The sequence below is a fragment of the Chrysemys picta genome, unplaced genomic scaffold (assembly GCF_011386835.1).
Source record: "Chrysemys picta bellii isolate R12L10 unplaced genomic scaffold, ASM1138683v2 scaf94, whole genome shotgun sequence".
In the NCBI taxonomy this organism is placed as follows: domain Eukaryota; kingdom Metazoa; phylum Chordata; order Testudines; family Emydidae; genus Chrysemys; species Chrysemys picta.
The window spans coordinates 31,808-57,663 of NW_027052801.1; the positions used below are offsets into that span (position 1 = coordinate 31,808).

Here is a 25,856-nt window from a genome sequence, read left to right on the forward strand (position 1 = left end):
GTTCCCTGACTGTGCCAGGACTTCCAGTTCTCCCTGCTTGTTTCCCAGGCTTCTTGCATTTGTGTATAGGCACTTAAGATAACTCCTTGATCGTCCCTCTTTCTCAGCATGAGACAGGAGTCCTCCCCTGCGCTCTCCTGCTTGTGCTTCCTCCCAGGATCCCATTTCCCCACTTACCTCAGGGCTTTGGTCTCCTTCCCCCGGTGAACCTAGTTTAAAGCCCTCCTCACTAGGTTAGCCAGCCTGCTGGTGAAGATGCTCTTCCCTCTCTTCGTGGAGAGGGGGAGCCCATCTCTGCCTAGCACTCCTTCTTCTTGGAACACCATCCCATGGTCGAAGAATCAAAGCCTTCTCTCCGACACCACCTGCGTAGCCATTCGTTGACTTCCACGATTCGACGGTCTCTACCCCGGCCTTTTCCTTGCACAGGGAGGATGGACGAGAACACCACTTGTGCCTCAAATCCTTTATCCTTCTTCCCAGAGCCACGTAGTCTGCAGTGATCCGCTCAAGATAGATGGATGGATAGATAGATAGATGATGAGGTGTGTGGGGATAGATAGATAGAGGGGGTGTGTGGGGATAGATAGATAGATAGATAGATCGATAGATAGAGGGGGTGTGTGGGGATAGATAGATAGATAGATTAGATAGAGGTGGTGTATTAGGAAGAATGGGGAGAAGGTGAGTGTCCAAAAGGACACATAGGTTGATTGATTTACAGCGGGGTCACCGAGATCAGAATCCAGCCCTGACCCCATCGACGTCAGTCAATAAATAACCCGGTCCTGGCCCCTGCGCCCCGAGCTACCCCCTGCATCGCTCAGTGACAAATTTCATTGGCTTTCATTTTCAACAAGTAGGAGAAAAATTGATTTTCATATTTTGTGTTTGTTTTAAAGATTTTCTCCTCCCCTGATACAGTCCGTATGTGTAGAGGGGACAATTTTGGGTGATTCCCCTCATTTCCCCACTGATTTGAAAACAATACAAAGGGGTTAGGGAGGTCTGAAAGCCCAAATCCCAGTCCGACAGTTTTCAGTTCATTCTCAGCCCAGGTCCACCCGCCATTGGCCAATTGCACTAGGGGGCCAGGAGGGGGCACCACAAAGGGGGCACCAGTGGGGCACCAGTGGGGGGGTGACAGCAGCAAGCAGGGTCCTGGAGGAATTAGGAGAAGGTGGTGAGTGGGGGAAGGGGGGCTCCCAGTTCAGAGGGGATCCCATCCCCACCCCTACCCTTTTCCCTCTCCCACCACAGATGGCGGAGATGGCAGAGATGAGAGAGAAGGCAAACAGAAAAGCAGTAGAAGCTGCCAGGAGGGAATATGAACAATTTGTGCAGCAGCTGGTGAGTGCAGAGGGGCTGCGGGTCGGGAGTGAGGGGCACCGACAGGACTGACGGGGGGCAGGGCTGGGCTAGCAGGGGGCTGTAGGTTGGAGTTGAGGGGGCTACAGGTGTGTGAGGCAGAAGTTCCCCCTGTGGCTGGGTAATGCTAGTTCCCGTCCCTCATGGACGATCTCGCCCCCCTCCCGGCAGGACCGTGGCCACCAGAGCATGAGCAGCTGTCTGAGAGTGAAGCCCCTGGAGATGAAGCGACGCCAGGAGGGGAAACGCCAGGAGCTGCTGGAGCGCTGCCGGGGGGAGCTGCGGGGCGAGGACCCCCAGAAACAGGCGGCCTTGGAGGAGCTGAAGCAGGAGCTGGACAAGCAGATGGACGAGTTCCTGTCGGCCTACGGGCAGCGCTTTAAAGTGAAGAAGGCCGAGTGGTTGGGCCTGTACATTGGGCCATCGCCAGCTGCCAACTCGCGCCGGGCACGGGCTCCCCCCCACTGGCCCGCGCACCTGCCAATCAGCAAACGGCTCCGGCCCATTGGCTGCCCCTTCAGGAGATGGGACGGGGGAAGCAAGAGATTCTGGGACTTGTAGTTTTATGTACCCAGTGGAGGAGAAGGGGGAGCTGTGGCGCTTATGGGGGGGGTCTAGTGGTTGGACCAGAGCCCTGGGGTAGCAGGGGGCTCCGGGGGCTATTTAAAGTGCCGGGGCTCCAGCTACCTCTGCTGCCTCGGTCCTCTAAATAGCCGCGAGAGCCCCGCAGCTTCCCCAGGGCTCCGGCAGCTATTTAAAGGGCCAAGGTGGTAGAAGCAGGGGGGCCCCTGCCCTACCTGCAGCCAGCCCCTGCTGCACCCCCTGCCCTGCCTCCAGCCCCGCACCCCCTGCCCCCACCAGCCCGTCTCCAGCCAGCCCCTGCCTGCAGCCAGCCCCGCACCCGCTGCCTGCAGCCAGCCCCTGCTGCACCCCCTGCAACAGTGAGAATGATTCACCACAGGAACAAGCTACCAAGGAAAGTGGTGAATTCGCCCTCTCTTGCTGTCATTTAATGAAGACTAGATGCCTTTCTGGAATGTGTTTGCCCCCAAAGTAGCTATGGTGTCATACAGGAGGCCTGTGACATGCAGGGGGTCAGATTACATGCTCTAATGGTCTCTTCTGGCCATCAAGTCTACTAATTTCTGAAAAACTGAGTGTAGCATTGGGAGCAGCGTCTGAGGTTTTACTGTCTAGTCGGCTTGCTTCCTAGAATGAACACGCCTTGAGTGGGGTGATCCACAGGGAGTAGCTCAAAGCTCCCAGGTGCCTGGCCAGGGGCAGGACATTAGCACAGCAAGGGAGGGGCGTGGCAGTGACATCACAAAGGCTTTTTGCAGGACCTCAGACTATTGGTCAAAGGTGGTGACCTCACAGAGAGATGCTGACATCAGCCAGGCAGGACAGAGGCGAGTGGCCCGGGAAACCTCAGAGACTCCTGTGGCTTTGCTTCAGCAAGTCTCTGTCTCGAGGTCTCTCTTTGAGGACTGAGAGAACATTCGAGTTCACGCACGTGAGCGGCAGGAGGAACCTCTGTTGAATTTTCTCCTTCCCTTTTAGTGATTTGTACTAGAAAGCAGACGTCCCTGTGTAGAAGGTAAGAGCCTCCTCGAGGTTTGAAACCTGTTCAGTCTGATCCATCGGGTGAGAGTTGAATTCTAGGCATGGAAAACACGAGCCTAAGGAGGCAGAATTTTATTCCGCACCTGGGATTTTGTCCCTTAGAATCACTGGGGACATTGGGGTTTGTCCTTTTTGTTTCACCTTTTCCTCCAGCCCTCCCTCCTTTCTTTTCTTCTCTTGCTTCTTTTGTCCTTTCCCCTGTTCCCCTCCCCAACACCAGGGTGTGTGTGTTTGTGTGTCGCGGGGGAGTGCTCTGCAGCTCCCACGGTGGGAGGTCCACCCGAAAATGTGGGGCTGAAATAGTGCCCCGGCAGTGATCCCCACCAGTAGCGTAGCTAAGGGCGGTGCAGGGGAAGCAGCCACTTCCCCTCAGCACATTTTCCAAAAGTGGCGCCTTAGTCAGGGGTTACCATGGCGCCAGCGGGCGGGGCCCACGCTCTGCTCTGAAGCTTGGCCTGCCCGGCCGGCGCTGACCTCCTGCACGCAAATTCAAGATCCGATGGTTAGTTTGAAAATCAGGGCTCTTGGGTCCTATTCCCAACTCTGCCACTGACTGGCTGTGTGACCTAAGACAAGTCAATTCTCCTTTCTCAACCTTAGCTTCTCCCTCTTTCAAGTAGGGATAATAATGATCCGCTCCTACTTACCTCACAGTGGGTGGAGGATGGAGATCCATTGGAGAGTGTCACTAGGAGGAGTGCATAATATGAGGTGTCCTATCACATTTACTCAGATCAGAGTGTGACATAATAGAATAGCTGAAATAGTTGATTTTATTTGTATTTTTTTATTTTGAAATTGATAAGAGCAGCAACTACTTAGCTCAGACTGAAGCATCTTATCTAATTTTCGAGATCTAAGTGTCTCCTCTTGGTGTGCGAGGAGACAATTTAACACACTGTGACAAACAGGAGATGCTTTTGTTTTGCAAGAAAATCTTTTTGCAAAGAACTTTCATCCCACTTGTTATGAGTTCAAGAAACAAACTGGTTTAGTCTGAATGGGATTTTCTGACAGAAACGGTTTCAATGAAATTTCCCCACCATCTTGATTCCAGGGCTCTATCCCTGCCCAGGGGTGAAAGGAACTTAAAGGATTTACCATTACGCCGGAGTCCTGAGCGGGGGTGTAGCCTCAACCGGAAGAGGTGGGGCCTTTCAAGATTTAAAGGCCCAGGGGCTCCGGCTGTGGCTGGGAGCCCCAGGGCCTTTAAATCACCCCGGAGCTACCAGTTGCAGAGGCGGCTGGGAGCCGCGGGGTTCAAGGGCGAATTAAAGGGCCCGGGGCTCCAGCCACCGCGGAGCTCTGGGCCCTTTAAATCACCGCGGGAGACCGGCTGCCGGAGCTCCAGCGGCGCTTTAAAGGGCCCAGGGCTCCCCACAGCGGCTGGAGCCCTGGGCCCTTTAAATCTCCGCCGCGGAAGCCGGTCCAGTCCGGCATGGCGTACTGGCTCTTGCCGCTCCGCTGTACCGGACCGGACTGGTTTACTTTCCCCTCTGCCGTGCTTCTGGGCGGTTTGTTGTCCATTAGAACAGGAGTCAGGACTGGTGGCTTCTCTTTCTGGCTCTGCCACCGCCTTGCTGTCTAGGCGCGGTGCTCGGCAGGGGCTGGGGCCGGGGGCGCGGGGCCGGGGGCTGGCGCGGTGCTGGGCCAGCGGTACGGGCACTTGGCCGGGGGCTGGCGCAGTGCTCGGATGAGGGCCGGGGCCGGGGGCGGTGCTGGGCCGGGGCCCGGGGCCGGCGCAGTGCTGGGCCGGGGGCCGGGCCGGGGGCCGGCGCGGTGCTCAGCCGGGGGCCGGGGCCGGTGCGGTGCTCGGCCGGGGGCCAGTGCGGTGCTGGGCCGGGTGCCGGGCCAGAGGCCGGCGCAGTGCTCGGCCGGGGGCCGGCGCAGTGCTGGGCCGGCGGTGCGGGCACTTGGCCGGAGGCTGGCGTGGTGCTCGGCCGGGGGCCGGAGGCCGGCGCGGTGCTGGTCCGGGGGCCGGGCCAGTAGCCGGTGTGGTGCTCAGCCAGGGGCCGGGGCCGGCATGGTGCTGGACAGGGGACGGCGCGGTGCTGCACCGGGGGCCGGGCCGGGGGCCGGCGCAGTGCTCGGCCGGGGGCCGGCGCGGAGCTGGGCCGGCGGTGCGAGCACTTGGCTGGGGGCCAGCGCGGTGCTCGGCTGCGAGCCGGGCGGGGGCCGGCGCGGTGCTCGGCCGGGGGCCGGCGCGGAGCTATGCCGGTGTGACGTTATTGATATAATCTGGGACCATATAGATCATTGTTGCAACCAAGGTCCTGTAGTGGCACGCAAATCTTGTATAAAGGGGGTCAAATGGGGTGTCTAAGACAAGGTTATGGTTTACTGGTTATGATTATGCTGTCTATATGTGTGTATCACTTTTGTAGTTGAAGTTATGAATATTGGCTCTATACTGTCTGTATTTCAAACTTAGGCTATGCTGCTGGGTGACATCCCAGACAAACTGGTGTTAGCTCTGCCTAGCCTGTTTGATGGCCCATTAAGGACCATCAGCTATACAATGGACCCATTGAGAGAAGGCAGATACGCCTTGTAACTCAGCAAAGTATGCAGGGACTGGCCCATGTGACTCCAGACTCCATGTTGCTGTAACTTTCCACAGTAAGAACAAAGAGGTGTGCTTACACCTGGAAAAGACTATATAAGGCGGATGCCTCATCTCCATCTTGTCTTCAATCCTGCTTCATACCTCTGGAGGAACTTTGCTACAAGCTGAAGCTTTGAACAAAGGACTGAGGACCCATCCCAGCGGGGGATGTATTCCAGAGACTTGATTTGAACCTGCAGTTTATTCCATCGCTGCTGCAAGCCTGAACCAAGAACTTTGCCATTACTGTATGTAATTGACTCCATTTAACCAATTCTAACTCTCATCTCTATCTTTTTCCTTTTATGAATAAACCTTTAGATTTTAGATTCTAAAGGATTGGCAGTAGCGTGATTTGTGGGTAAGATCTGATTTGTATATTGACCTGGGTCTGGGGCTTGGTCCTTTGGGATCAGGAGAACCTTTTTCTTTTACTGGGATATTGGTTTTATAACCATTTGTCCCCATAACGTGTGGCACTGGTGGTAATACTGGGAAACTGGAGTGTCTAAGGAGATTGCTTGTGAGACTTGCGGTTAGCCAGTGGGGTGAGACCGAAGTCTTAGTCTGGCTGGTTTGGTTTGCCTTAGAGGTGGAAAAACCCCGGCCTTGGGCTGTAACTGCCCTATTTTAGCAATTTGTCCTGAGTTGGCACTCTCAGTTGGGTTCCGCCAGAACCGCATTGTCACAGTGGCGTAGTCGTGCTTGGATCCACAGAACCAGGTCAATTAAGCTTTGGATCAGAACCCCATGTTATCCAAATTTGAATTTTGGGATTGAGAGTTTGGTTGGTTAAAGAGCAGTTGCAATGGGTGAGCAAAGAGCATATGAGGGCCTTGACAAAAAAGCCCTGAAAGATTTGTGTTCAGAAAAGGGGATAAGCTTTAGAAAGAAAGCTACAAATCAAGAACTGAGAGATCTGTTAATGGCCAGTGATCAGAAGGCAGAAGCAATTGAAAAGCAAAAGGCAGCAAGTAAACTTCAACTTGAACATGAACAAAGACTGGCAGAAATTCGATTGCAGGAACTAGAAGCTGAGGCAAAAGTGCAAAGATTTCAGCTCCAAGTCAAAAAAGCAAGGGAAGAAAAGCAGAAATTGTATCCTCTTGAAAGTCCGGTTTATAACAATGTTGGTATGTTGTATAACTCTGAGCAGTTGTCTGGGTGTAACCAAATGTACCCCAATTCTGCCACCTTTTATGTAAATGCTTTTACTGTGTGTTCAGTAAAGGGTGACTCCATAACTGGTGCCAATGCTCTGTATGGGAGTGGTAATGAAAGATTCACAGAGAATGTAAAAGTCAATGGTAAAAGCTGTGTAGGGCAAATTATGGCTTCTAACATCACTCTTGTTAAAGCAGATCTTGTCAAAGAGGAAGATTATTTACCAAATCAGAGTGTGAATGTTGTAGTCCTCTATGAGTTTACTGTCCGTGTGCCTTTAGCCAGAATCCACCTTGAATGGAATGGTGCTAAGCATGAGGTTATAGCTGGTGTAAGGAAGTTATTGCCTAAGGATCTTTTGATTGGGGAAAATGTTAAAGCTTTGTTCAGTCCAGGTGGTCAGTCACAGGACAGGAATGATCTTAAACCTGTGTCTATTGTGGGCAATGATTTGCCTGGGGAGGGTTGCTCCAAAGGTTTGTCTGAGAAGAGCTATTTGTCGGTAAATGAAGTTTCTGAATGTCGGTCTAGTGTCTCAAAAGTGAATCTGGAGTTAAATCAAGAGCAGCAAAATCTTATTGGGCAGGAAAATGTTTCTCTGGAGCAGACTAAAGAGAATGGTCAGGTGGAAGCCCTAGCTGAGGAAGGAAAGGGTGGATTTTTGATGGGTGATGCTTTGGTGGCTAATACAGCTGGTAAAAGTGAATCTGAAAAGGGTAACTGTAATTTGCTGGCAGTGGCTCAGTGTAGTAAAAAGAGCAGTTTGTCTGCTGGGAGTGGCAAGGTGCCTGGTAAGGAAGCTGCCCCACTCTCCCAGTCTTTGTCTGTAATCAGCCCTGTGTGCTGGGACAAAGGAGAGGAAGGCAGGAAAAGTTTGGAGGAGCCTGGGCAGCCTTGTGAGCTGATGGCTTTGTCTAGTCAGCAGTTTGGGAAGGCAGGGATAGTGGAAGATAAATGTCCCTATACCTTACCTGTTTCCCGTGTGGAGAATAGTGACAGTGAAGGAAATGTGCCTGTGTCTGTCAGGGGTATTGACTTGCCTATGGAGGAAGCTACCTCAGTCTCCAAGCAGTTGTCTGTGAACGGCCCTGTGTGCTGGGACAAGGGAAATGAAATCCCGAGCTATGTGTCTGGTAAAAAAGGGGTCTCCAGCTCTTCTTTGTCTGTGGAGCAGACAGAAGGTGCCTTTCAGCCTGTGATGGTTGAGGTTAGTGCAGTTGTCTCAAAGTTGGTTCTAAATTCAGCTAAAGCCCAGGAAGGGAATGGTCCTAAGTCTGTGTCTGCTGGGGAGAATGGCACTGTAACTAAGTTGCATACAGTTAGTGTCTTAGCAAAATCCCAGAGACCAGACAATTCTGGTGCTTGTATTTTGCCTATTGCTAGTGTGTGGTTGGTAAAGGGTGTAGCAACACTGTCTAATCAGGGTAATACCCTAGCCGGGGCACACGGAGAGCATGCAGGTGATTTGGTTGTGTTATCTACTGATGGTGTGGAAACTTGTAGCAAGAAGGAAAGGATTCCTAAACTTGTGTGTGGCAAAGGAAAGGAAAATGTTTCTAACCTTTCATCTAGGAAGTCTATGGGTTTGCCTGAAAGGGGATTGTGTAGAAATCTGCCTGATGGGCCAAAGGAGATCCTGGATGTAAGTAAGACCCAGAAAAAGTCTGTTGTTGCTCAGGAAAGTGTTCCTTTAAAGCAAGCCCTAGGTGAAGAGGGTAAGGGCAGAATTTCTGTGAGGGGTGATTTGCTGCTTAAAAAAGCTCCTGGGGAAAGGAATCCTCATGGTAATTTGTGCAAGCAGTTCCCTGCAAATGAAGGGTGTGAGAGTAATTTAATCAAGGAAGTTTCAGTTCCTAACAGCCAGAAATTTTCTGTTGTGAATGGATCCACTGACTTTCCTTTCGAAAGATCCAGTGTGGGTAGCTTTGAGAAGGTCTCAGATGGAGTAAGAGCTGTTAAGAAAGTTGAGCAGCCCTATAACCAAGTGGCTGTGTGTGGCCAGCTTGTTGGGAAGACAATGGTGTTGAAACAGGAATGTCTCCATTCTAATTCTTTAAGTGAGCAGTCTGTGCTTCAGGGTCTGAGGACAGATTTGGTTACTGGTGTTTCAAAGCAGAACAGTTTTATGGCTAAATGCTTGAGGATGCAGGGGAGAGCAAGCAAACTCTCACCCTCAGACTCTTTGGATTTGTGTGGTATCTCTTTAAGACAGAGTCCAGCCTTGGAAATGATAACAGTTAAGGATATGAAAACTGGTGGACTGGCTTCTGTCTGTGGTAATGCAAATTACTTGTCTGGCTGGGAGGGGAAGGACTTGCTAATAGCTGTTAGCACAGAGAGCCCACCCCATCAGCCAGTAGATTCTGTTAAGCAAGAAAAATCAGGGTGTGATCCTGCAGGACAAGGAGGAAAGAGAAAACTGAATTTTGCAAAGGAAAGCCACAGGTTAACCCTAAAATGCATAAACTCCAATGGTATGGAGCCAAAGGTGTGGCATGACAACCATGATTGTAGATGGACACTTGCAATGGATTTGTTGTTAATGCTAATGGTAATTTTGTAACTGATGTGTTGCTATTACCAAGAACTGTAAGAATGTACAATGTTCCTAATCTGTTGGAAAATCCCTTGAACATGTTAAAAGGAATACATGAGAACACACTTTATGTTAAAAGGCCTTGCTATACTAATGTTTCATAGTTGATGCCTGTAAACAGTATTGGAACTTTTCACAGGAGAAAAGACATTCCAGACCTAATGTACTGTATGAGAAGGGAAACTAAGGCACACTACCATATTGCCTTCATGGCTAAATGCCAAGATTCCTGTACTATGAACATCATTAATATCTGCATTTATTTGATGTTAATTGGGTTCCAAACATTTGCCCGAGCTTGTATGAATAAAGTAGCTGTTTTCTTTAGCTCTTGGCAAGGTCACATGAGACATACAGGAACCATGCTGCAAGAGCAGATCCAATCCACTATTGTTCTAACCAAGTTTTACCTTGTTTGTAAAGAGGTTCAATCATGTTGTTGAACACAATTTTGATAAACCATTTCGGTTGTTCTTTAGCCAGCTAAGCCATAGTGCCTAACCCCGATACTAGCCATAGTGAGATAAACCCAAGGATGGGGAGCTCTTGGGATGCAGTCAGAGATGTTTGTGTCATCCCTTCCTGCATCAATTTTGCGTTGGGGGTGTGACGTTATTGATATAATCTGGGACCATATAGATCATTGTTGCAACCAAGGTCCTGTAGTGGCACGCAAATCTTGTATAAAGGGGGTCAAATGGGGTGTCTAAGACAAGGTTATGGTTTACTGGTTATGATTATGCTGTCTATATGTGTGTATCACTTTTGTAGTTGAAGTTATGAATATTGGCTCTATACTGTCTGTATTTCAAACTTAGGCTATGCTGCTGGGTGACATCCCAGACACACTGGTGTTAGCTCTGCCTAGCCTGTTTGATGGCCCATTAAGGACCATCAGCTATACAATGGACCCATTGAGAGAAGGCAGATACGCCTTGTAACTCAGCAAAGTATGCAGGGACTGGCCCATGTGACTCCAGACTCCATGTTGCTGTAACTTTCCACAGTAAGAACAAAGAGGTGTGCTTACACCTGGAAAAGACTATATAAGGCGGATGCCTCATCTCCATCTTGTCTTCAATCCTGCTTCATACCTCTGGAGGAACTTTGCTACAAGCTGAAGCTTTGAACAAAGGACTGAGGACCCATCCCAGCGGGGGATGTATTCCAGAGACTTGATTTGAACCTGCAGTTTATTCCATCGCTGCTGCAAGCCTGAACCAAGAACTTTGCCATTACTGTATGTAATTGACTCCATTTAACCAATTCTAACTCTCATCTCTATCTTTTTCCTTTTATGAATAAACCTTTAGATTTTAGATTCTAAAGGATTGGCAGTAGCGTGATTTGTGGGTAAGATCTGATTTGTATATTGACCTGGGTCTGGGGCTTGGTCCTTTGGGATCAGGAGAACCTTTTTCTTTTACTGGGATATTGGTTTTATAACCATTTGTCCCCATAACGTGTGGCACTGGTGGTAATACTGGGAAACTGGAGTGTCTAAGGAGATTGCTTGTGAGACTTGCGGTTAGCCAGTGGGGTGAGACCGAAGTCTTAGTCTGGCTGGTTTGGTTTGCCTTAGAGGTGGAAAAACCCCGGCCTTGGGCTGTAACTGCCCTATTTTAGCAATTTGTCCTGAGTTGGCACTCTCAGTTGGGTTCCGCCAGAACCGCATTGTCACAGCCGGCGGTTCGGGCACTTGGCTGGGGGCCAGCACGGTGCTCGGCCGGGGGCCGGGCCGGGGGCGCGGGCACTTGGCCAGGGGCCGGTGCGGTGCTGGGCCGGTGCCGGCGCGGTGCTGGACTGGGGGCCGTGCCGGGGGCGCGGGGCCGGGGGCCGGCGCGGTGCTGGGCCGACGGTGCAGACACTTGGCTGGGGGCTGGCGCGGTGCTCAGCCGGGAGCCATGCCGGGGGCCGGTGTGGTGCTCGGCCGGGAGCCGTGCCGGGGGCTGGCGCGGTGCTCGGCCGGGGGCCGGTGCGGTGCTGGCCGGGGGACCGGTGCGGTGCTCGGCCGGGGGCGGGGGCACTTGGCCGGGGGGCCGGCGTGGTGTTCGGCCGGAGCTGGGGCCGGGTGCGCAGGCACTTGTCCGGGGGCCGGGGGCCGGTGCCGGCGCGGTGCTGGGCCGTGGGCCGGGCCGTGGGCCGGCACGGTGCTCGGCCAGGGGCCGGCGCGGTGCTGGGCCAGCGGTGTGGACACTTGGCTGGGGGCTGGCGCGGTGCTCGGCAGGGAGCCGTGCCGGGGGCTGGCGCGGTGCACGGCCGGGGGCCAGTGCGGTGCTGCGCCGGGGGCCGTGCCGGGGGCGCGGGGCCGGGGGGCCGGCGCGGTGCTGGGCCGGCGGTGTGGACACTTGGCTGGGGCCTGGCGCGGTGCTCGGCAGGGAGCCGTGCCGGGGGCTGGCGCGGTGCTTGGCCGGGGGCCAGTGCGGTGCTGCGCCGGGGGCCGTGCCGGGGGCGCGGGGCCGGGGGGCCGGCGCGGTGCTGGGCCGGCGGTGTGGACACTTGGCTGGGGCCTGGCGCGGTGCTCGGCAGGGAGCCGTGCCGGGGGCTGGCGCGGTGCTGGGCCGGGTGCCGGGCCAGAGGCCGGCGCAGTGCTCGGCCGGGGGCCGGCGCAGTGCTGGGCTGGCGGTGCGGGCACTTGGCCGGGGGCCGGCGCGGTGCTGGGCCGGCGGTGCGGGCACTTGGCCGGAGGCTGGCGTGGTGCTCGGCCGGGGGCCGGAGGCCGGCGCGGTGCTGGTCCGGGGGCCGGGCCAGTAGCCGGTGTGGTGCTCAGCCAGGGGCCGGGGCCGGCATGGTGCTGGACAGGGGACGGCGCGGTGCTGCACCGGGGGCCGGGGCCGGCGTGGTTCTTGGCCGAGCAATTCTCCCAGCACTTTCCAATAGTGGGAAAGTATGAAATCCCCGTTTGACTGCTGGGGACAGAGCCAGAGAGCGGGGAGCAACTTGCCCAAAGTCCCACAGGAAAAGGAAAACAACCAGCAGTGGAACCAACAGGAAACCCAGCAATGGAACTCTGGAGTCCTGGTTCTCAGTCCCCTGGTCCAGTCACTCCAGCGGAGCACACTCCCTCTCAAAGCCGGGGGAGTGGACATGGGGGCCTGGTTGTAATTGCCAGCTGTGGGAGGGAGTGTGCAGCAGTGGTTAGCGAAGGGGCCTGGAAAGAAGGCCTGCTGGGTCCCATCCATTCTTCTGACACTTGGTGTGACCCTGTGCCAGTAGCTTCCCCTCCCAGGCCTGGTTCTCATCAGTGGGGTTGGGGTCGCAGTCCCAACAGCCCAGGGGGGTTGGGAGGCTCCAGGAAGGTGTGTAAAGTGCAGGGATGTCGGGATCCCAGAGGCGCTGTCACCCCTGCACTAGGGCGGTGTTCTGCACCCCCTGCTGCTGGCCGAGTTTCTCTGTCCCTTGGCAATAAGACAGACTCTTGTTTTCACAGCCAGCCGATCGCCCCGTGCCATCACCCTGCCTGCTTCCTGGGCAGGGACCTCCTCAGCTCACCACCACCCTCTCCAGCCTGCCTTGGGCTTGGAGAGTGAGGAGAAGGGCGAGGGACGACCCTGAACATCCTCCAACCATCTCTCCGTCACCAGAGCAAGTGAGTGGCATTAGGGTTCCTCGGGGGCGTCCCCTGTCTGTCTGGGGAGAGGCAGAAAGAGGGGGAGAGAATCTCTCCCAAAGGAGATTGGATTTGCAAACAGCCCCCAGGACCCCCTCGCTCTCAGACCGGGAAAGGGCTTCTCCAGAGCCGTCTCCAGTGTGTTTGGCAAGGTCCCAGCAATGGGGCTCCCAGCCCTTCCCTTGTGGGAGACTGTTCCCCAGGCTGAGAGTCTGTGAGCTGGGCCAGACCCAGTGAGCTGCTGAGCATGGAAATCAATGGGAACCGAGGGGGCCCTGGCCTTGCTATGCCTAGGGACTTTGAAGTGGGGAATGGTTTCCCAGGAGAAGTCCAGACTCCTGGGTTCAGGGCCAGGTTTAGCAAGTGCGGGGCCCGATTCCTGGGGCGGCACTTCGGATTGCTGGCTGGGGGAGGTGGCCCCGCGGGGCTGCCACACTCTGGACGGCGCTCTGGCCAGGAATGCAGCGCCACGGGGCTTGCCGCGGTCCGGCCGGCGGTCTGGCCGGGGTCGTGGAGCTGCAGGGCTGTTGCGGTCCGGCTGGGGCTGCGGGGCCACGGGGCTGGCCGGAGCTGCAGCCAGGGTCGCAGGGCCATGGGGCAGCCATGTTCTGGCCGGAGCTCCAGCCGGGCTCGCGGAGCTGCCGTGCTCCGCCGGAGCTCCAGCCGGGGTCACGGGGTCACAGGGCTGCCGCGCTCCGGCCTGGGTCGCGGGGCCACGGGGCTGCCACGCTCCGCCGGAGCTCCAGCCGGGAGAGTGGGGCCGCGGGGCTGCCGCGCTCCGGCCGGCGCTCTGGCCAGGGGAGCGGGGCCCCCGAAGACGAATGCCGCTGGGGTGAGTGCGAGAGGCCCTCTTATGCACGGGGCCCAATTCTGGGGAATCGGGCAAATCGGCCTAAAGCCTGCCCTGCCTGGGTTCTGTTCCTTCTCTAGCCTGGGCGGAGGGTGGGGGCGTGTGAGTGTGGTCTGGGGTGGCAGGAGGGAGCTGCTTGTCCAAAGTGACCAGTGTCTTTGTGACTGACCCCAGCGTTCGAAAAGGACGAGACTCCCCAGTTCTTGCAGCCCCAGCGATGACGAGGGGGAGCGTTGAGGGGGAGCAGATCATACAATGAACTCCTGCCAGTGCGGGTAGCTTGCCCTCCCTGCACCCCTGTGGGGGGAGCAGGAGCTGCTCTGGCTGGGGCAGGGATGGGGAGGGACCAAACAGGCTGGTTAGTGAGAGGCTGCCTTGACCCCAGACTCATGCCTGCTTCCCCCTGGGTTCCAGGATGGCCAGGCTCCTGAGGATGTTCGGGAAGAAGGCTGTGCAGGTGGCCCCAGAGCCTGAGGGAAGCAGACAACATCTTCCCCAGGAGCGAAGCGGCCTCTCCGTCCCCGCTGGAGGGGAAGAAGCTTCCAGCCGCGCCAGGAGGTGGAAGCGCCCAGCCTTCTGGCGGAGGAAACCCACTCCCGGCACAGGCGCCGAGGTGGGAGCATCACCTCCCAGGCCAAAATGGAGCTGGGCCAGGCTGCGGCTGGGCAGGCAGGACCCAGCCCAGGGGCGGAACCGGGCAGGGTGGCTCTGGGGCTTGTTGTTGTGTGGGCAGCAGCGGCCCCAGGCGCCCAGCCCCAACTTCCAACAGGGGCCATCGCCCTGCCCGGTCAGTGAGGACCTTCCAGCCTCCTCAGGGCAGGAGGTGGAGGATCCCTCTGCCAGCCCCAGCAGCTCGGGCCGCTCCCCATCCGACAGCAGCAGCGCCTGCGACTCGGCTAGCAGCGTGGCCGACGGACGCTTCTGCTTTGTTCTAGGTGAGGATCCAGGCTGGGCTCGGGGAGGGGTGAGGAGGGGGCTGTGAACACCCTGGGCCCAGGCCCTCAAGCAGTGCTATGGGGGCGGGTCTCCAGCCCAGGTGTCTGGCCTGAGCCATGTGAACTCCACGGACACTAGATGCTGCCACTTTGGTCCTTGGTGCTCCATTGGGCGGGGCTGGGGGGAGGCACCTCCAAGGGAGTCCAGGACAGTGGGGAGGATCTCTTTGCTATGGGCTCCTGAAGGAGTTGGGGGCTGATGCCATCACTGAGAGGGGGGAGTGTGGGGCCCAATCTGCCCTATGTCCCGGAGGTGGGAAGGGGACACATTGTCCCACCATGCCCCTGTCCTTCCCCCGAGTGGCAGCAGCAGTCACCTTGTCCCCTTCTCTCCCTGGTGCAGCGTCCGCCAGGGACTCCGAGGACGACGAGGAGAAAGAAGACCGGGTAGACTTGGTAACAGAGGAGGCTGCTCTCATGAACATCCGAGAGCAGCTCCATGCCCGAGAAAAGGTACAAACGTTCCCCAGCTGTGCTGGAACTGAGATTCTCCTGCTCCTTCCCAGCATCCCGACCCCCTGCAGAAGGTCTTGGCTCTAATGGGGACCTTTCTCCTTCATGATCTGGGACCCCCAAGATGGGGGTGTTTGTCACACACCAGCCGGGGTCTCCTCCCCCCACAGGCACTGTCCCAGTTCCTGACCCTGATTGTGGAGGAGTCGTGGGTGATTTGAACAATAGGCAGGTCCCCACTATCCCCCATTCAGGCCTATGTCCTGCAGCTGGTGTGGCTGGGGCAGGGAGGTCCCTGGCTAACTGGCTCTCTCTCCCCTAACCCCACTCCTGGTGGGCGCAGGACGAGGCGCAGCAGCTCGAGTTCCTGCACGCCATCTACCCCGCGTGCCTCGCTGCCCAGCAGAGAGGGGACTACACAATGGAGCCACACTGCTCGAAGGCGGCTGTGGTGGAGAGGATTGTGGTGAGTAAGACACGGCGCCCGGGAGCTGGAGGGTGGACAGAGACATGGGAGGGGCAGGGGTCTCCCCGGGCCGAGGGTTGGGGGATGGCTGGTGCTGGAGGGCAGCTGAGGGCAGGGATTGCTGGGGCTGAAGATTGGGGAGAGGAGACGGGAGAACTAGTGGGCAGGAATCGGAGGAGCGGGAGGCAGCTGGGGGGATCCTGCTGGCTGTGTAATCTCCTCCTTGGGGAGTGTCAGTGAGGCCCGAATCTCACCCGCTCCTTTGTCTCCTTTGCGTCTCACAGGAGCTCATTGAGGAGATTCCTCCTAACTCTCCACCTGACGCCGTCCTGGCCAACTCCCTCATTGCTGTGGCCAACCTCAGGTACCGAGACCCTCCCGCCCGGTTCTCCTAACCCCGGTGCTGCTCAGGCCCATGGCTGGGAGTCACTGCCCCTCCCACTCCCAGCTCACCCCTCAAGGGGGGCTCCTCTGGCAGAGGTGGCAGGAAGGGTCACTCCCTCTCCTGGCTGCTCTTTTCTTTTCACTCCAGTCACATTGCAATGGCTTTGGGGAGAGGCTGACTCCCAGGATCAGATACAGGAGAGGCAGCAGGGTCCAGGGAACAGGCGCCATTCCTGCCCTGCCACTGTCGGTCTGGGAAACCTTGGCCTTATCATTCCCTGGCTCAGTGCCTCAGTTGCCATTCTCGCCAGCCTCTGCCTATTTCCCTGCAGTTTCACGTCCGTGTTGGTGCCAGTCCCACCCCCGCACTGCACAGTCTAATACCGGCTCCTCTCTCTTGCCAGCACCATAACACCTGCCCTGGAGCCGGAGCTGGAGACCCACCTCCTCCGAGCCACTCTGCACGCCGTCTTCACCCTGGGCACGCAGACGGACATCAACCAAGTCCAGGTAGATCAGCCAGCTGTTATCCTGCCCGAATCCTTGCTAATTGCCTGCAGTGGGATGTGAATGAGAGAGGCCAGGATATGTGTTTGGGGGTCTCACCAGTGCTTCCCAGAGACCCCTCTTCCCATCCTGTGGCAGGTGTAGCCCCACTTTCCCTAACTCTGACCCATGGCTCTCCCTTGCTTTGCAGGATCTGCATAGGGTCATACCAGACCTCCTGGACGCCATGCTGGGGAACCTGCTGGCAAAGACCCCAGACACGGACAAGCTCCACTACATCTTGCAGGTGAGTCTGGTGAGAGGGTGGGGGCAATTTTACCTTAACTCTTAGATCCATTTTCCAGTCTGTCCTCCTAGCTGGGCCCCCAGTGGCCATCCTTGGTCAGGGCAGTCAGTGCAATGCAGGGTCAGGCCTTTCCTCCTTGAAGGACAGAGGAAGGAGCTGGGACTTCAAGCCAGAGCTCTGCCTGCTTGTGTTGAGCACTGACCACAGGGCCCCCGGCTGGCTTGAGGAGTGAGAGTCTGAACCCCTCCTGGGAGATCCAGAAGATGGTCCTCAGAGAAGAGCCACAGCCTCATTCCTGGAGAAACAGGAGGGCCCCAGAGAATCAGCCCTTGTCTCTGACGGGCCCCGAGATTCCTGGGGGGATTGTGCTCACACTCAGTCCCTTCACCCAGCCAAGGACTTGAGAGCCAGGGAGGGGGGAGGGGTCTGTCTCCTTCCTGGGGAGCTGTTCAGGAATCAGGTGTTCAGGGAGGATGGGACCAGCCCCAACACTGAGCATTGTCCCAATCTAGAGAGACAATGACAAGTTGTGACCTGCAGGATACAAGCATCGTCCTGGGGGCAAGAGTCCCCTTCTAAAGCTCTGCAGTCAATGAATCTGATATTCCACCCTCACCGCATGCAATGTCTCAGCCCCCTTGGGATGGGGGGGCCATTAGCACTACACATGCACCCCCTCATCAATCCTGAGCTGCCTCCTTTCCCCACAGCACATTAACTACTGGACCGTGTCCAGGGTGCCACGAGAGAGAGCCAGGGCCATCAGGAGCAGCGCAGCCCTGCTCACGTCCGTCATCTCCCTCCCTGACTTTGACGTAAGTGGCCTCTGAGCCCAGCTTCCTGACTCCAGGCGTAGGTGGGCTGGATCCAACGGGCTGGAGGATCTGCTGCTGCAGGGGCTGTGGGCTAGGAGTGTTCCTCTTGGGGAGGCAGAGTCAGAGCAGAGAATGAGCCTGGCTTGAGACAAGTTCTTCTTGTCCTGGTTAAGTGAAGACTCTCGCTTGTAAGGAGACCATGCTCCAGGTTCTTGCCTTCTTGTCATCCTGGAGCAGCTGGGGAAGCAAATCCTCCTGGAGGGCCCTGCCCACATCCCTGTTCTCCGGGCTCCCTTGCGGGCAGAGATAACTAAGGATCCAGCTCTAGCTCCTGTCCTCTAGCATCTCCTGCAGAGGGGTTGAGGGGAAGGAGAGTCCTGGCCCAGGCGGGGACTGGGAGCTGACAGGAAAATGCTGATGGAGTCCCCTCTCCCTCTCCCTTCCATTAGAACTCAGCCGAATTCCCCAGGATGGGCCACCACGTGGCACAGCTGGCTCTGTTCGTAGGTGACCCAGACGAGGACATCAGCCAGCAGGCCAGGGAGGGGGTTTACCGGCTCTACCAGCTCCTGCTGCGCCAGAGGGGTAAGGAACCCGGCTAGACGAGTGAGACTGGGACCCCAGCCAATTTCTCTCCGAGTGACCCCGGCTGGCGGATCAGTCTCTCTCTATCTCTTTCTGTGTTCTCCACTACCCCCGCAGTTCTGTTGGGCTCTGCCCACTGTGCAGCCACATATGGGATTGGAAGGACACAAGCCCTGCAACCAGAATGACCAATGTGTATGTGTCTCTCTCTTTCCCAGACCTGAACATCCATGAGGTCGAATACCTTTGGTGCTGGGACTGGCACCAGGACAACAGGCTCCTCGGCTATAAGAACACAGCCAGGGTGGGGGAGGTAAGGACGCTCTGCCAGGGCATGGCACAGCTCTGCAGGGCAGGTGACTGCCTCCTGGAGCCACGCAACAGAGTTGCCGTTCTAGGCCAGGATTTGGAGCCTGGTTCAGGGCAATCTGCTGAAGCCTCACATCTGGTTGGTTTCAGGTTTTTGCCAAATTGTTCTCGGAGGGGCAGAGAAGCTTCTTCCTGCAGACAACAGTGCTGGCCATGCACGACCCCCAGCTGCGTGTCAGCCAGGCTGGGCTGCTCCTCACTTACTCCCTCCTGGGGCAAGCCGAGCAGCTGATGGGGAGCAAGGTGAGCAGCTGCATTAGACTCAGGAGATTGGGGCGGGGCCCAGGCCTCATTCCCATCCTCTGGCCATTCGCCGGCCTGGCAGCAAGGCGACCGGTGGGGAATGAGAGTGAGAGCAGGTGCTCCTGGGAAGGGAGATGAATTCACCTCCATGAGCAGGAGGGAGCCAGCTTGTTCCCGGAGCAGCTCCAGCCCAGCTCGTTAGCAAGGCTAATGATTGACAAGCATTGCCTCAGCACGGACTTCTGTTCTTGGGAAGGGCAGCAGAGTCCTCTACGTGCCCTCTGCGTGCCTCTCCTGTCACCCGTGCCACCACCCAGAGTTGTTCCCATCACTGGCAGCCTGGGAGGCCAAGGACTGAGGGGTGATGGCAACTAAGCGGGCAGTTCTGAGGCACATGGGCGGGGGAAGCTCGTCCTGCTGCCGGCAGGGCTGGACTCGCTCTAGAGAGAACGGGAGGATTCAGTCAGCAGGGGCTGCTGATCTGCCCCATTCACCAGGGCTGCCATCCTGCGGCTTCAGCCTCAGTGGCTGGGATGACTTGGGGAAAGGTCTCAAGCTGCCCACATCCCACTTCACTGCTGCCAGAATCCCTCCGCCCCGCTAGAGCCCCCTCCCTGCCCAACCTGGGTGGGGGTGGAGGAGAGGGGTCAGAGAACTTGAGCTGTGGATTGGAGGTGGAACAGCTGTCAGGGGCACTGGGTGGGAGGTGGCAGGAGCTCCCCTACAAGGAGGTTGTTGGCACTGGAGGTCCCTTAAAAGGAAAACAAGACTCCATTCTGGGGGTCAGGAGGGGGACTTCATCCCTCAGAGGTGCGCGGGTGCTGGGTGGAATTGCTGCTGGTCCCAGGTGCCCTTAATTCCCCCTGATTCCACGGGGGCATCTGAGTCTCTGACAGGTCCTCGTTCCCTTGCAGCAGGAGGTCGTCACGGCCAACATAATGAATCAACTTCACATCATCCGGCACTTGCGCCAAGTGCCGGAGGCGCTGCAGGAATTCTGCCTCCAAGGCCACCAGCAACTCCTACTCCCTCTAAACGGGGAGTGTAGTGAGACTGAGTGGCCTCCCTCCGAGCAGGAGAGCGAGGGCCCCTCTACACGCCCCTTGGAGGGCAGAGCCTATATCACCCCACCCACCTTGCCTGTTGGCTGGCCACCGAGGCCTCTGGTAGACGCTGTTGCAACTGAGCGGCCTCCCTCCGAGCAGGAGAGCGAGGGCCCCTCTACACGCCCCTTGGACGGCAGAGCCTATATCGCCCCACCCCCCTCGCCTGTTGGCTGGCCACCGGGGCCTCTGGTAGACGCTGTTGCAACTGAGCGGCCTCCCTCCGAGCGGGAGAGCGAGGGCTGCCCTACACGCCCCTTGGAGGGCGGAGCCTATATCGCCCCGCCCCCCTCGCCATAAGGACCGGGGCGTGGGGTCGGAAATATAAAAGGCCGGCCCTTCACCACAGTTGGGGGACAGCCCGCAACAGAGGAGGACACTTGGCCTGTTCTCCAGAGTCCCCTAACCCTAACCCCAGACATGGACGAGGACTGGCCCGGAGTACCCGCTGCGGTTTACCCCAAGGAGCCGGAAGAGGCCTGGAGGCCGCAGATACCAAACCCCGGGGAGGCAGGAAGTAGCCCAGGGGCAGCCCGGGAGCTGCTGGCTGCAGAGCCCGGCGCGGCTCAGTCGGCGTGTTGCGGCTGGATCCCCGCCGACGCAGGGGCAACCAATCCTGCCCCTGCCAGCACCTTGGGCTGGGACGCGGGGGAGGAGGGTGGGACCGCGTCCCCCTGCCACTCCACCCCGGGTGGCTGACCCCCTACACGGTGCAAGGGGGCTCTAGGCCAGGACAGGAACTGTTTGTTGGCTGGCCACCGGGTCCCCACCCAGGCCAGGGCCCGCCCTTGAAGTCTGGTTGTTTGTGGGGTGCTTGGGCCCCGCCCAGACCTGAGCCACCCCCGATACAGTGTGTTGAGGGGCTGACCACTTGAGCGACCTCAGCCCAGCAGCGCCGGCTCTACCATTTTTGCTGCCCCAAGCAAAAAAAAAAAAAATACAACAGCACTCGGACTGCCAAAGTGAGCAAAAAGAAAACCAAAAAACTCCCAACCACTTGGACTGCTGCCACCCGAACTGCCGAAGCAGAAAAAAAACCAACAACAACAAAGCTCGGACTGCCGCCACCCGAACTGCTGAAGTGCAAAAAACAAAAAAGTCGCCCGGCCTGTGCTGCCCCAAGAATGGACGGAATGCCGCCCCAGGCATGTGCTTCCTCCGCTGGTGCCTGGAGCCAGCCCCGCAGCCCAGGCCACAGCCTGGTTGCGACAGCTGATCGCTGAGGTGGGGCGGCTGCTCCACCCCCATGCAAGAGGGCGCTAGAGTAGGCCAGAGCGGCTGCAGAGGCTGGTAGCCAATCAGAGAAGGGCCAACTGAGAGCCAATCAGGGCCGAGATTAGAGCCAGCCAATCAGGACTAAGCTAGGCCCTATATAAAGGCTGCCCAGGTGAGCAGCAGGCAGTATCCCCCAGACCTTGATGGGAGAAGGTCTGTCTTCAGAGCAGTAGACCAGCATCTCCAAAAGAGCAGTGCTGGGCAGGCTGAAGGGAGCATACTACAGCTCCGGCCCAAGACCTGCCAGACTGCGGGCCCTGATAGAAAGGGCCTAGAGGGCCAAGAGGAGAAGTGGCCCAGGGACAGTTGGACAAGGGGAGAGCAGGGAGACTGCCACTAGAGGATCCCTGGGTTTGGACCCAGGATAGTTGGTGGGCCTGGGTCCCCCAGTTCCCTCTTGTACTGCACCTGGCCATGTGGTGGCTGAGTCAAACTGCAACCTCCCTTGAGACAAGGGGCTAGACTTTGGGGGTTTTGGTTGGCCGCTGAGGCATGTGCAAGGACTGTTGCTAACCTGCTTCCTCCTCCCCGCCGGAAGGAGATGAGGATGGATTAGGGGGCACTGCTGGAGGGAAGTGGCCTGAAGAAGGACACCATCAAGCGGACTAGGCAGATTGTGCCACATGGAGAGTCCAAAATGGTGGAGAAAAGAGACTTCTATTGGAGGGCCTGGGTGGCTCGGCTTGCCGAACAGCAGAGGGAGTTGTTCTGGCTGCTGGGGAGGTCGGCACCCAGACCAAACAAGAGATCCGTCACCGAGGGCGAGAGGCCAGGAACGCTGAACTGCTTCGCCTGTAGGTGACAGGGACACTAAAGGAGGGAGTGTCCCTCCTGGGATGGGGCAGAGAGACCCCACCTAGAAAAGGCACCCCCTGTGAGAGTAACAGGGGGGCCCCCAGCTTGTTGGGTCTGTGGGGAGCCAGGGCACCTGAAGAGAGAGTGCCCCTACAGGACTCCCAAGGCCCAGGCCAGCCCAGAAGGAAGGGCTAGGGCCCAAACAAGCAGGAGTAGGGATGTGGCAGGGGGAAGACCCAGAAAGTGCTTCCACTGCCACCAACGGGGACATCTAAAGAGGCACTGCCCCCTGAGGCAGAAAGGGGGAGTGTCTGAGACAAGGGCTCGGTCAGAGACTAGCCACAGAGAAGAGGTGGTGAAGACGGAGGCCCCTAGAGAGAAAGGGGCTGGGGCAGAGAGGCCCCACCGAAATGAGGGAACCCACATAGGAGCCAGGAGGGCCCATGTGGGAACCCAAACAGAAGTAGGAACCCACGTAGGACCAGGGCGTTCAACAGTGCGAACCCAGACCCTACAGCTGGGAAGCTGCTGACTCCAGACTTTGGCGGGCCTGTGAGAGGAAAGGGATGCCCTGCAGGCCCCACTACGAAGGAAGCTGGGGTTATAGGGACCCCTTTCCTCCCCTCCCCCGTGAGCATTTTTTAAGGGGGAGGGTTTGTGGTGGGACGGCTGCCCCACCCCCATGTGAGAGGGAACTAGAGTAGGCCAGAATGGCTGTGCAAGCCGTCTTCCAATCAGGGAAGGGCCTACTGAGAGCCAATCAGGGCCGAGATTAGAGCCAGCCAATCAGGGCTAGGCTAGGCCCTATATAATGGCTGCCCAGGAGAGCAGCAGGTAGTGTGTCCCAGAATTTCATGGGGGAAGGTCTGTCTCCAGAGCAGGAGACCAGCATCTCGGGCTGGGCAGTACTGCATCTGGCCATCCGATGGCCGAGACAAATTGTAACCGGCCCTTGAGACAAGGGGCTAGACTTTGGGGGTTGCAGTTGGCCATCAAGGCAGGTGCAAGGCCTGTTGCTAACCCCTGCCCCTGGAATGGGGTGAGGATGGACTAGTGGGCACTGCTGGAGGCAGTGTCAAGCGGTGAGCAACGCGGCTCCAGATGCCAAGGGAGGACAAGAGACGGATGGGACGCTGCCAGCAGAGGGCGTTCCCCATGGACTGAGCTCATTCCCAGAGCGACCAGCGGGAGGCGCCATGCTGGTGAGTCCCAACCCTGTCAAAACCGCCCAGCCCTATTGTGGGCCCACTGCTACCCTGCAGACTCTGGTCAGGACCAGACTGGGCCAGCTGGAGTGGCCCTCTTCCTCTGATTGGGAGAGTGAGAAGGGGAAATGGAGCCTCCTGGCACTCACAGAAACTCTCTCCCCTCTCTGTGGAGCAGGGTTCTTCCCTCTGCCCCCCAAATTCCTTCATATGGGGCAGGACCTCTTTCCCTTGCACCCACTCCCCTCCTCCCTATCCTTGGTCTACCCCCGCTCATTCCCGCTGCGCCCAGGCAGAGCTCTCCCTGCCCCATATGGTGCAGAAAAGCCCTTGTGTCAGGGCCACAGCCCCACTGGGGCTCGGAAAGCTCCACTTTTGAGGAGGTGGGGGTGGGACAGAGGCTCAGGGCTAGCTTCACCTTCTGCCCTTTATTCTCCCCTTGGCCCTTCTATGGGGTCTCTGGGTGTCACAGGAATAGGAGCCTCCTTCCAGCTGTCTTTCAGGCCCTGGGATCTGGCACAGCCTCCCAGACGGGCGCTTCCTGTAGCTGAGCCACGTCAGGGAGCAGTGGGGACAGGTCACCTCGTCCCAGCAATGCCGGCTCTCAAAGAGGCTTAGATGGAAGACCCCAGTCCCTCATGGAGGTAAGAGCCATTTACTTCTTGGGGCGTGTGGGTCTCTTGGGGGAGAAATGGCATCCCCGATGCATAGCCTGTCTGGGAGCTTTCCCTGTCCCTGGATCCCAGCCCTGGTACAGAGCACTATTTCTCATCATGATATCCTCATTTTATTCTCAGAGGCAGTGTCCAGGATCCTGGAGACTGTTTCCTGCTGCAGGAGGTTTGAGCAGGGAGAGATCACTCACTGTCACGACCCAGGGGTCTCCAACCCGGGTCTGCAGGGTTCATGGGAGCAGCCACACTCCAACCCTCCACCTGGAAGCCTGCTGAAAATTGCTTACCTCGGACCCATGAAGTTCAGCCCCAGTTTGAGGCTCCACTCCTGAGGTCCTATTGGAGGAGTCCCAGGAAAGCTCACTGGCCCCCTGGCCCTACGTAAGACAGCAGCAGGAACACGAAGCTGACTGAACACCAGGCCTCCTCCCGGTTCTGGACTGTGCGCTGCCTGGTTCTGCTGCCGCTCCCCTGGCTTGATTTCCTGGCATCTGAGTTGTGGTGGTGATCGCAAGTTTGTCTTTTGCTGCTCATCTTCCAGTATCCTGACCTGGCTGACTCTCCACTCCTGTCATGTGAGTGTGGACTCTGGCTCTGACCAGTAGGTCTGGCTGCCCTTGACCCAGCCATGACATTGACTTTGGTACAACTTCTCCATTGCCCCTTTCTGATCTCCAGGAAGATACACCAGTCCCTTGGCTCCCAAAGTCCCAGTTGCCCGCTATTCATGGGCTGAGGGGTAGTGCTTGTATCGCCCCACCCCAGCTGCTTTTCCTAGGGGAATCTCCCTAGAGCAGAAGAGAAATCTGCTCTTTTCTTAGGATCAGTCCCACTCTGGCCTCAGCTCGGCTACTTTGTTTACCTGGGGTCAGGCACCACTTTTGAAGCCCTTAGCGTGGGGGTGGAGGTGGGAGCAGAGGCTGAAGCTCCAGCAGTTTCCACCAAAGAACACCCCCCTGTCTTTCTATGCTCCGGCTAGGGCTCCCCATCCATCCTGGAGCTGAACACCAGATGGGAGCTGATGGATTGTCCTAGAGAAATAGCCCCGCAGGCCGCGTGTTGGAGACCCCTGGCCTAGACAGACACTCAGATATTTCCATCAGCCTGCTCAATGGCAAATGCAGCCACCCAAAGAAGGGAAGAAGAATGGAAGTGAAAGAGTAAAGCTGGACCATCCGCTGAGCTGCTGCAATCCAGCGAGCAGAGCCGGGGAGAGAAGAGGGAGAACTCGAAGGTGGCTGGCGGCAGTAGGGAGGAGAAGCAGTTTGGGAGCCAGGAGAGAAGAAATAAATAGTTAATGACAAATGCTGCCGGCTTTCTCTTGTGTGGTGAAGGGTTGAAAAGGGGTCTCTTTACTATCAGGCTAAACTTTAAAATAGCTGTGTATGGGCGAGGGGGGTGTCTATAAAGTTAAGAGGTCAGTCTAGGGGCTTGAAGTCCCAGATTCTGGGGCTATTGCAACTCCCTCAGGTGGCAGCAGTAGTGAGCGCTTGTCCTCCTTTTCTGGACTAGCCACCAGATAAAGGACACGATACATGTGGCCAAGGAAAGACAGAGGCAGTGTTGCCTGTTAACATGGCTCTGGTGGGGGAGCACGGCAGGTTACTTTGGACTAGGTAGGAACCACATGTCTCCAAACCTGCACCTCCCGAGGCTCCAGAGACTTCGCTCCCGATCCCAGAGCGTCCTCAGAGTCCTACAGCGCCAGATGGAATCTGGCCTCTCCCCCCACCTCAGCAGTCCAGAAAAAGTTATTTGTAGACATGTTCTGTGTCCTCTCCTGCAACACTCCCCTCTTGGCGACTAATGCAGTCACAGAGTCAGGCTCGGATATTAGGAAACACTATTTCACTAGGAGGGTGGTGAAGCACTGGAATGGGTTCCC

General features: G+C 57.3%; 2 protein-coding genes and 1 long non-coding RNA gene across 3 annotated transcripts; all 3 read left to right on the plus strand.

Moving 5' to 3' along the window:
* The first annotated feature begins 607 nt into the window (after positions 1-607).
* On the plus strand, positions 608-11,331 carry LOC135977997 (RING finger protein 112-like). The gene is made up of 3 exons (XM_065579120.1): positions 608-1,350; positions 1,540-5,208; positions 11,040-11,331. Exons 1-2 carry the CDS (start codon positions 1,261-1,263, stop codon positions 1,927-1,929), a joined length of 480 nt encoding a protein of 159 aa, XP_065435192.1. The 5' UTR covers positions 608-1,260; the 3' UTR covers positions 1,930-5,208; positions 11,040-11,331.
* Positions 11,332-18,530: 7,199 nt separating this feature from the next.
* LOC135977996 (formin-2-like) lies at positions 18,531-20,922 on the plus strand. Its single transcript, XM_065579119.1, has 3 exons — positions 18,531-18,620; positions 18,767-18,919; positions 19,834-20,922. Exons 2-3 carry the CDS (start codon positions 18,830-18,832, stop codon positions 20,320-20,322), a joined length of 579 nt encoding a protein of 192 aa, XP_065435191.1. The 5' UTR covers positions 18,531-18,620; positions 18,767-18,829; the 3' UTR covers positions 20,323-20,922.
* Positions 20,923-20,951: 29 nt separating this feature from the next.
* Positions 20,952-25,276, plus strand: LOC135977998 (uncharacterized). The gene is made up of 3 exons (XR_010595430.1): positions 20,952-23,294; positions 23,770-23,941; positions 24,095-25,276. It is a non-coding gene; the product is annotated as an uncharacterized LOC135977998 (long non-coding RNA).
* Positions 25,277-25,856: the final 580 nt, after the last annotated feature.